The sequence below is a fragment of the Nanorana parkeri genome, unplaced genomic scaffold, assembly GCF_000935625.1.
Source record: "Nanorana parkeri isolate BGI_ZX_2015 unplaced genomic scaffold, ASM93562v1 scaffold1968, whole genome shotgun sequence".
Classification (NCBI taxonomy): Eukaryota; Metazoa; Chordata; class Amphibia; order Anura; family Dicroglossidae; genus Nanorana; species Nanorana parkeri.
Genome location: NW_017308236.1, coordinates 145048 through 156246, shown reverse-complemented (window position 1 = coordinate 156246; position 11199 = coordinate 145048). Strand labels below are relative to the sequence as shown.

At 44.1% G+C, this 11199-nt stretch overlaps 1 protein-coding gene across 1 annotated transcript in view; it reads left to right on the top strand.

Moving 5' to 3' along the window:
- CUNH20orf194 (chromosome unknown C20orf194 homolog) overlaps positions 1 to 11199 on the top strand; it is a 75095-nt gene that overhangs the window by 9299 nt on the left and 54597 nt on the right. Inside the window, exons 2-9 of the mRNA XM_018572203.1 lie at positions 1134 to 1213; positions 3614 to 3733; positions 3816 to 3940; positions 4572 to 4668; positions 6178 to 6284; positions 6785 to 6862; positions 9398 to 9496; positions 10766 to 10821. Coding sequence (XP_018427705.1) covers positions 1134 to 1213; positions 3614 to 3733; positions 3816 to 3940; positions 4572 to 4668; positions 6178 to 6284; positions 6785 to 6862; positions 9398 to 9496; positions 10766 to 10821 — 762 coding nt within the window. The remainder of the gene's footprint in view (positions 1 to 1133; positions 1214 to 3613; positions 3734 to 3815; positions 3941 to 4571; positions 4669 to 6177; positions 6285 to 6784; positions 6863 to 9397; positions 9497 to 10765; positions 10822 to 11199) is intronic.

The following is an 11199-nucleotide window of genomic DNA, read 5'->3' as shown; positions in this document are numbered from 1 at the left end:
CCCCCCCCCCCCCCCCAGCCCCCTCACCTGTTCACGTCTTTGCAGGGAGGAGGCTGTGAGCAGGATCGATCCCTGATTATCTGGGGGTGATTAGTGAGGTCTGCAGCAGATCTCACTAATCACCCCCAGATAACCAGGGATCGATCCTCCTCACATACATCCTTTCTTTCGGCCGGAGCTCAGAACTGTCAGAGTTCCCGCCGAAGGAAGCCAGAGCTGACAGGAGCTGCTCTGCGGTCTGCATCCGACACAGATGCAGACCGTGGAGCTTCTCCCGCAAGTCAGGTACGCAGTCTCCGACTGTGTGCCTGACATGTCAGCTGTCTGCGGGTCACATAGTACCGGCTCGCGGGCCGGAATTGGCCTGCGGACCGGTACTTGGAGACCCAAATTTCCACTCGCCCTCACTTTATTTATACTCGCCAAATGCGAACAGGCGAGTGGAAATTTTGAGCCCTGCTTCAGTGCATTGTACCACATAAGAATAATGAAAAAAAGAGAACTGCACCCTATGCAGAAAGTCATGCGGCCGTTTCTGTGCCTTGAATTACACATGCATTCTTTAATAAAATCAATTGCACTGTGTGTCAAAACGAAAATGCATACATAAATACAAGACCTAAATATATCTCAACCCAAGAAGAAAAATGCCATATATTGCAGCTTACCTGACCTTACATGTGGTGCCTGCATTAGATTTCTTTCATCAGCCTTCTCCGTTATCTCTCCAGTGAACTACAAAATATCTCAGATTTAAGGAGATGGGGGAGGTTTTTGTAGTCCAAATCAGAAAAGCAGCCTTGGGTGACAATGCTGTTTCTCCATAGATACAATACAGTAAGTGAGTGTTGTCACCCTTAGACGGGAAGTGTGTTACAGGCAGGATCACCAGGTAAACATGTAAATAAAAGAAAAATTAATGGCCCACCACATTCTGGTAATCTGCAATAGATGACATCGTGTTCCTGGGTTTAGATACGCTTGGTTACCTTCTTGTCTACACGCCTTCCATCGGGATCCATATTGTACAACTGAATGAATTTTAATCACGTGAAGAAAACGCAGTGATTTGTGTCGTGTGCGTTCTTCACTCTTCCCGTATTCACGTCCTTTTACTGTTTTTACTCCTCCAGCTGCAGTCGTCTAAGGAAAGTACAAGAGATCCTCCGAAAACCCAGCAAAACCGCTCCCGATGGCATCCTCTGTATTCTTGGTAAGGAGATTAAATGTATTTACTGTATTAGAACAAAAAGCAGATTTACCAAAATGTTTTATTCTGGGAGGTCCTGGTAACTCCGGCCTTCCCTTCAGTCTTGCACAGTTGTACCGGCAGGAAGTGCTGATAAAGTTTGGCCTTGTTTAAAGTTCAGCTCACAGGTAAGCGTGGCACTAAACGCACTCTACCGTGTGTCTAGCGCACATTGGGGGGAATTTATCAAAACTGGAGCAAACAGAATCTGGAGCAGTTGCCCATGGCAACCAACCAATCAGCTTCTCTCTTCAGTTTGCTCAGGTAAGATTTGAAAATGAGAGCGAGATGCTGATTGGCTGCACTGTATCTAGTGCACACTACCATGTGATGCATTGGCAGTTATTGGAATGGCCCCCCAACACTGTGCATTGCAGAAACCAGGATACAATGTGCGATATTACGGTACTACGCATTGCGCTGTGCAATACACAGCCACTGGAAGGTGCATTGGGGTGCCATTCAAATGAATGACAATATAACACACCTAGTGCATGGTACTGCATGTTAGGTGCCCTGTGCGATGGCAAGTGGTATTGTATGTTCAGACGTGAACCGCACCCTTACTATTGGACAGGCCATCAACCCTTTAATACCGTTGGAATATCTGGAATGATCATGAGGAGTTATAATTATTCCTATTGAAATTATTTTTATTATTAAAGGGTTATTAAACCCTCCGCTGTTTTTGCATACATCTATGGCTAGCAAGCAGTAGATATAGGCAAAAACTGTAAAAGAAAAATCGGTTTAAACTTACCTGTGTCTTTCCTGCGCACTCCCGTCTGAACATCTGAGAATTCTCAGGCGGCCGAAAAGCATCTTGGGGCGGGCGCATGCGCAGTTCAAATTTTTGGCCGGGAGACGAGGAGAGACCCAAGGTAAGTCTATGGACCCGCATGCAGACACCGTGGGACAGGAAGTGCCAGCAAGGACAGAGGAGTCAGCGCTGGATCAGAGACCCGCAGCAGGGCTGGAGCGACCGATGAAAACGAAGATCGGATTAATAAACATAATTTAAGGTAAGTGCTGACATTAACTTAGGGGGGAGGGAAGAAATCTTTGACTTTAATGTCAATTTAATCCTATTTATTATTTTTATTATTATAATATTATTTATTATTATTCAGGATTTAAATAGCGCCAACAGTCTGTGTATTGCTTTACAATATAAAGGGAGACAGTACAGTCCCAATACAATTCAAGACCAGATGGTTAGGAGGGCCCTACATTGTCGCTATTTAGAGCCAACAGGTCCTCATCATTGTAGACTCATCGAAGGATTTCTTATCAGACTCTTGTCTCGTCTCTCTCACCCATTTGGCTCAGGTCCCAGGCATCAGACACCATCCAACTCTTACATTTAGGGGAAAGGTGATGGTCATAATAAAAACCTCTGTCATAGTCTGGAATTCCTGCATTTTTTTAATCACTCTTTATTTATTTTCGACTTCAATACTGTACATACATAAATAAATATAACCATCCATCAACATTGCATCACCAAATATAAACATACTAATACACATAATTTTTTTTTCACATTCATTATATCCTACATCCACCTACTCATTCTAGACCCCCCTAAATAAAAAAAACAACGATTTGTTAATTATCTCAAGTATACAATTCCAGCGTCTAGTATGAAGAGGATAATTCTCTATATAATTTGTGTTGGGGGAAAAAAAAAAAAATGATATAACTTTCCCTGACTAATAAATTATCCATATATATGCAGTGTACACACACCTACCCCTTCCTTTATGTATCCCCTCTATATACCCACTCATTTTGGTGCATACTCCTCCGTATGTACACATCATCTTCATTAAATACATCATAAGAAAAAAGAATGTGAAAAATTGTTATAATCCAACAACCCATCTAGTGTCAAGCATATGGAGAAAGACCTCCCATGTTAAATTCTTAAGCCCCCTTAGGGATTTATATACTGTTAATTCTATAGTTTACTATACACCTTGTGAAGAAAAAGGACGTAAAAAAAACCAAACCTCCGACTCCAATCCCTTTTTAAATCTTTAATTACCTAAATAACTAGTTAAATATCTTGATCCAGTTCCAGTGACTCCTATAAAAATTCCTCCACATAAGAGGTGTCTACTTATATGCATGTGCAAACCTATCCATGTCCACACTTGTACCCACATATATTAATCCATACGCCTGTATGTGTGCATAAAACATTTATTAAATCCATCATACCTTTTTATATTGAGGTATAAGTAAACATTATTATAATCCCTCATCCCACACCTGGTGTCAAACATATAGAGGGAATACCTCACATTTTATATATAAAAAAAATAATAATTCCTGCATTTGACGTGTTTGTGTGTTTCCTAGGAATTGACAGCCGGTACAATGAAGGCTGCCGGGAGCTGGCCAACTATCTGCTCTTTGACTTGTACAGCCAGAGAAATGCAGAGTTTGAAAGGACCGGCTTCCCCGAAGAAATTCTTGATGGTGAGTACGATGAGTACGTTGCTGGTCAAACGTCGGCCTGTCTGAGAACATTTTGAAAACCGTTTTATTTTATGTCTTGTAGATGTCATCATCTTCATCAAGGCCGACAGCGTCCACCTGTACTGTAACCCTGTGAACTACACCTACCTGCTGTCCTATGTGGGCTGCTGGAGGAACCTTCACTTCCACTGCATGACCGAGAATGAGGTATGGATCTCACGTCAAAGTGTGCCGGGTACCCCTATAGAGAGGAGGGTGTGCGCGTGTATTATATATATTTTATTTTTAACTTGCCCCAATGAGCCGGTGTTGGACTGTACACAGGTGCCCGCACTTCCAGCCCACTACTAAATCGGAACGGGTTATATCATGTTCTGGACAACAGTTCCAGTCTTCATCTTAAACCAATGCCCTGATTTTGCCCTGCAGAGTTCTTCTTTAAATATACAGTCCAGGCAAACTATGAAATGCACAGGAATGGATGTTTTACATGCTAAGGATTTCTGCTTCTGTCCATCCAGTTTTGAGATTATATAGCTCTGCCCCACAGCACAATCCTATCTGGCAGATGGAGATCAATCTGCTCTCTCCCTCTTATCACATGCCCTTTCTTGACACATGACCACTGCTGCACAACTGATTGGCTTGTAGTGCTGCTTCTGCCACTCTCCGTCTGAGCTCTGCAGTAGGCTGATACCAGGTCAAATTCAGAAACTCGCTGCTTCCATTAAACAAAATACATTTACTGATGTGTTCATGATTACAGAGCTGAATGAATGTGTATCTTTTATATCTGCCTGGAGTTCAGCTTAAAGCATTTTGCTTTATCCCTCTATAGTATGAAGACGAAGAAGCTGCCGAGGAATTCAAGATTGCGAGTTTTGTGAACATGGTGCGAGATTGCAGCCGCATTGGCATTCCTTATAGTGCTCAAGGTAATTGTTGTTACATTAGTCCTATATTCTCATAGCTGAGTCAGGTGATCTCCTGCTTTGGCTTATGTCCCATAATTCCTCGTGCCCAGCCTCTAATGCGCATGTGTGCCTGCTCTTATAGCATCAGGTAACCTCCTATATCAGGACTACATGTCCCATGATTCCTCGTGCCCAGCCTCTAATGCACATGTGTGCCCTTTCTTATAGCATCAGGTGACCTCCTTTGTCAGGACTACATGTCCCATGATTCATCATGCCCATGTGCATGCGTGCCTGCTCTAATAGAGCTTCAGCTGGTCCCTCTGTCCAAATATTTATAGTCCCAGCCAGGAGGCTACACATCATGGTGGCTCATGGTTACCATTCTTCCCCGTTTGCCAGGGGCAGTCTCCGTTTTGAGGGATTTGTTCCTGGTAGGCAAACGTCCCCAGCAAAACTTCCAGACGGGATAGTCCGATTGCCTGACCCACACTGTGCAGGTGTCACAGGCACCCCAATATAGTGCTGCTGCTGGACTCTGTAGCCAATGGTGCCTAGGCGACAATCATTGGGCAAGGGTTGGGCTTTTCTTTTCCATCTTTTGGAATTCAAAAGCCAGCCCTCCATCTGACTATTGCTGTGGATGGGCACTAGGCTACAGAGTCCAGTAGTGCCAAATTGAGGTGGCTGCAGGGCAGGTCAGATCATTGGACTAAGTCAGGAATTTTCCAGAGGGCGCTTGTTTGCCAGTGACCGATCCCCTGTCTAAATTGGTCCTAGTACCCTGTTTCCCGGAAAATAAGACCTACCCCGAAAATAAGACCTAGTACTACTTTTGGGAATTGCTAAAATATAAGACCCACCTCGAAAATAAGACCTAGTTGTGACCATTCCCAGGGCTGGTGGTGGCATAAGGGGGAACTTAAAGAGCCGCGGGAGAGAATCAGCGGTGCCAACGAAGCCAGCGCTAGAGGAAGCGAGGCGGCACAGGAGGGAGCAGAGCTGCATAAGCTGATGCCTCCTCTATAGCGCCGGCTCCTGTCACAGGCGGAGTGATGCAAAATGCACTCCACCTGTGAGGAATCCATAGTGAAAGTGCGCTTCGCTCATTCTGGCCAGCGATTGGTTAGCAAATTGCTCTTGGAAAGGTACGGTACCCCTCATTGCCCTGATCACCATATTTTTGTACATGAATACATGTAGACTTTTCTACATAAGTGTGGATTGTTGTACATGACATTTTTTTTAAGTAAGACCTACCCCGAAAATAAGACCTAGTGTGTTTTTTGCAGCCCCAAAAGATATACGACAGTGTCTTATTTTTGGGGAAACACAGTATGTGCGTATGCATGTGGCACAGGGACCTTAGATTGTAAGTTCCTTTTGGTGCAGGGTCTAATGAGAATGAATAGTCTGTAAAGTGCTGCGTAATTAAATATCTAATACATTCATTGTACTAATGGATAAATTGTATGAGGAAAACGAGGGATCCTGTATGCTTGCCTTACGTCACTGTACCTTCTTCCTCAGGTCACCTGCAGATGTTCGACATGTTCATTGTTGAGAAATGGCCGATCGTGCAGGCGTTTGCCTTAGAGGGCATCGGCGGCGGCAGTTTCTTCACTATGAAGCACGAGGTGAGTTATCTTTGTAATACACAGTGTTGTAAACTGTGTCTCGTCTCCAGTGTGAGTGGTGCGGTCAGCTTCTCTGTGCTCGTCTCTCTATTTGTCTCTGATGAATAATGGCTGCTGTTTGTCTCCCTCTTTTACATTTTCCCTTTTCTCTCTCTTTCTCTCATGCCCCCCCATCTGTTTATTTGTCCCCATGTCTTACGGAAATGCTTGGAGGGTGGGGGCAACATGGACACTTGTGGTACTTAGAACCCAGTGTTGGTGTTTGGAGGAGACGGAAGATTACTGTCCCCAGCCTCCTGCTCCGTAGTGGCCTTGTTCACCTGGGTAAGACGTGATGTTGCGCAGTGTGGTGGCATGTTATTCACCGCCGGGGGATCGTTGCATGAGACTCATCTCCTGTTGGCAGGCAGAAGGCTGTGAATGTTCAATGCACAGTCTGTGTTATCTTATGTGTGCAGTCGGTGCATGTATGATTATCAAGTGTCATGTGTCTCTTACAGCTGATGGATGTGAGCGAGTCTTTATGGAAGATCTACAGCATCATGGATCCTTTTTCTCTAGAGGCTCTGCTGACCGAGGTAAATCTATACAATATGCATTGGTTAAAGTTTTTCTCTGCAGTACATGCACGTCTCATCACATTTTATCCCTTTAAAGTAAGAGAGAACAAAAAATACCCGTATATCTGCCAGAAATCCAGCAAGATCCTAACTCGTTGCTTGGGCTGCGACAACACAATGCCTCTGCTCCTCTGAAAGCCCAAGCAACGTTGTCAGCCAGAATACAGAACTCCGCCCCTTTTTGTCCACCTTCCCATGCATACTTTGAGTTCCTTCCCAGACAAATGATGCTGCTGCCTTGGCTCCCAATAGCCTGCCCACAGACCATGATGGCAATTCAGTATAGTCTTCAACACTTTTCTGGGGTATGGTCTCTGTAAAAAGTCCCACATCTATTCATGAAAGCCTTGCGACAGTCTTGTTATGAGTTCTGACACGTGCGACAGATTGGCATTTTCACAACGTGTCGCTAGGACGCCGTTGGGAGCGCAGGGCTATTGGTTGCTAGGGTTCTGTAGGCTGCACAACAAATGACACTGCTCCTGACAGCGTACTAGCAACTATTAAGCAGGGGGTGTTGAGCATGCAAACCTACCCTGCTCTTTACTTGGTAATATACACCTCTATTAATGTCTTTTGTTTTGTATGTGTTTATTTGGTGACTACACATATTATGTATCTGTTTCACTGATCTGGGCCGTTGTTATGCAGAGTTCTAAAGCATTTGAGTTTCGTGATGGATGATAACATAAACATTGTATAGGGACTGGGATATTGTAGTTTTTCTTGTAGTGCACACCTTTTTGTTTTGGGGGGTCCTTTTTCTTTTTTTTTTCCCCTTGTGGGTTTGGTATTCTATTTCGGCATGCTTGGTATAATGCTTGTTTGTTTTTGTTGTGTGGAATGGGAATGTTTGCCCCGGGTGGCTGGTGATGTCTGGCATCTATGGACGAGAGATGGGCTCTTTTTTTTTACCTCTGGGGATCATGTGCTCTCTCAGCATTGTCCTATCTCACGGGTTCTAACCTGCATTGTCCTGTACATCTCCTCGGAGGTTCATTTTGCTTTTCCAAATTAAAGATGTTTGTCTCTGTAATTAGTGTAATTGCCCTTGTTTCCTTCCGTGCTTACTGGACAATCATTGTATTCAGCTGCGATTTTGGTACACTATGAACCTTTCCATTGCTAGTATTATTTCTTCAGGTTACTGTGCTGTGTTTGCTGTCTTCTCTGGGGTCCACAGTTTTTTTATTATTATTATTTCTAAGAGTAAAAATGAAAAAATGCCACCAGAACATGAATAGAGGGGAAATCATCTGATGGGAACAATTGTTGCTGGGGATGCACCGATATTGGTTTTTTTTTTCGGTTCCGTGTACGAGTACTGATATTTTGTTTTCAGTACTTGCCGATACCAGTACTTCCGCTAGCATGGAGCCGGATTCCTGGGCAATCGGAAAGTGGGCGGCGGTAATGACATGCCGCCCGGCTTCTTGATTGCTCGGGAAGCTGGCTCCATGTTGTTTGGCCCGGCTCGATTTGTGATTGGCTGGAAAGCCAGTTTCCCAGTCAATCAGCAAGAAGTCGGCTTCCTGGCCAATTGGGAAGCCGGGAGGCAGGTCATTACTTGCCGACCAGCTTCCTTATTGTCCACAAAGCCAGCTCCATGTTCCTCTACGGCACTGCCGGTCAGAGAAAATGTACCTCTGACAGGAAATTCCATTATCTGGGAAGGTATTGGAGCATTTTGGTGAGTAAGAGTACGCACCCAATTACTCTGTATCGGCACTGATACTAGTATCGGTATCGGTGCATCACTAATTTGTTGCAATAATATTTGTCTAAAGATGGCCACACACTAGTCAAATTTTGACTGGTTCTTCATGAACCAGATGAAACTCGCACAGTGGATGCCGCACACGGCACCCTTTTGGCCGGCATTCCTTGATCAGCTTATTCGAAGGAGCAGGTCAAAAAAATCATCGAATGAACAGAGCCGGCAGCCAATGAGCTGCTGGGTCTGTTCGGGTACTCTGAGAGCAGCCGGCAGCAGCCATCAGAATACGATGCAAACAACGGGAGATTCTCGATAATCGCTTTTAAGCATTGCTCGAGGAATCTGCAAAATGTTCTAAAGCCCGCAGGTTGGACAAAGAAAATATTACAGTGTATGAGCAACTTAAGAAGGGACTTCCCTCACATTGGAAAGACATCCTGTCACTTCCTGTTGAGTCGACAGGAAGTGAAGTGAACTCTCCCTAATGAGACACAGATGGAAAAGAGTAACAGACAGCGGATTTAACCCTTCCTACTCTATCCAAAATGAATAAAAAGTTGGCTTTAGATATTTCTGCATTGTCTAAAATGGCCTCTGTCCCTAATGCTAGCCATTCACAGCTTGTTTTCGCCCAAGGACTGAATGAGAGAAAATCAGTCAATTTCCCCTATCATAAAAAGTGAAGCATTGGTAAGGTGAACTAACCCTCATGTATTAGTGGGTGATTGCTCATTTTCCCAGTAGACTTTGCTGACTTGTTTCTCTTTTGTTTGTAGGATTTAATCACATTCCAGCATCAGTGGAGCAGCTTCCTGTCAAACTTTGAAACGGAAATTCCCTTTCTGCTGGAGCTGTCGGAGTCTCAGGCCGGAGAGGTAAGATTACGCTGAACGTCTATAGACTTCACGTGTAAGTCCTGGGAGTTGTCAGTCCCCTCCTGCAGCCACCAGTCAGTTTCAGGACCACTCTATAGAAAGTGAGACTGGAAATGAATCTGAATGGTTCCTGTGAATGTAAAACTACATTAACACTTTGTTACATTTGTATATGTAAAGAGAGTTCCCTGTGGGTGAAGAGGAGGTGCAGTCTTTTTCTGTATGCGTGTAGAAAAGACCACCTTCATGCTAATTGTTTTTTAAATCCATGTCACCACCCCTCGTCCAATCAGATAACCCCTTGTGTTCATTCATAAAAATACCAGGCATGCTTTGAATGGCCTCTGTGCAGAGCAAGCTACCTCCTGTGTTATCACAGCAGAGGGGAAGTTGCTCAGCAGTGCAGGAACCTTAGGTCTCCGTGGCCCTTCAAGTATAAAATATGTATACTTACTTTGGGCCAAGCTGGATCAATCTAAGTATATATAGAAACTTATATCCGTAGCTTAGCTTTAAGCAGGGAAGCTGAGAGAACACAGTGGCCTAATATTAGGGGACGATTTATAAATCTTCCGCCCCGGCCATATGCTGGGTGAATGCCGTTCACACGGCATTGCCACCACTAGATGTAGCCTTTGAACATAGGAAATTCTTATGCTTCTCAGCTCCATCTAGTGGTGGGAATGCCGTGTGAACCACATTTGCCCGACATATGGCTGGGTGGAAGATTTATAAATTGTCCCCTAACATTAGGACACTGTGTTCTCTCAGCTTCCCTGCTGAAAGCTAAGCTCCGGATATAAATATTGATATATACCTACATTGGTCCAGCTTGGGCCAACACGGTATTTGTGGGACCCTTTGTGAAGCATAAATCAGCTTCAAAATGATATGTCACCTATACACTTCCTGCAGCTAGTGCCGTTCCCCAGTATTATACAAAGAGCGTATTGCTGCCGATGTTGAAATCTGAATGATTTCTCCTTGGACTTCATAAAAGACCCTGTACAGAAATGTGTGCTTGTGTTCATGCGCCAGGCAGCTTTTTTACCTGTTTGGTGCATCTCCAATCTCAACCATGAAACAGGATCCTCCAGGTTAACTAATGTATATACATTATATGCAAGCATCTTAACAAATTGGATCTTACCTGCTTCTATTCCATATGTTTTAGGATAGACCTTGTTATATTATAAGGCCATGCTTGATGCATATGCTGACTGAGTGAAATATAAAAATTTGATGTCTTGATTTTTTTTTTCTTTGTAGCCATTCAGAAGCTATTTCAGTCATGGAATGCTCTCCAGCCACATTGCAGATAACAGGTAGGTTATATAGAATTTAACTGCCTGTCCTAGTTAAGTGATCTACTTTTTTTTATTGTAACCGGTTTGTTGTGTGCTGAGCTGCTCGTATTGATGTAATGTCTGAATTTGATTTTTTTGAAGCCCGAGGTGAGTGCGTAAAAACTAAACACCATAGTGAGCCAAAAAAAGGGCATGTGAACACACACAAAAACATGCACGAGGGTGCATCAACTGGTCCATCTCCTGAAGAGATACGGCCCTTCCCTGACTCCCGGGGGTGCAAAGCTCCTGACTGGGGCAAGGTAATCGTGTCCACCTGGCTGAAACCAGGCGGACTCATTCCTCATGGTCAGCTAAAAGCGACCACTGAGTACAAGGTTGGGGGTTAGCACGAAG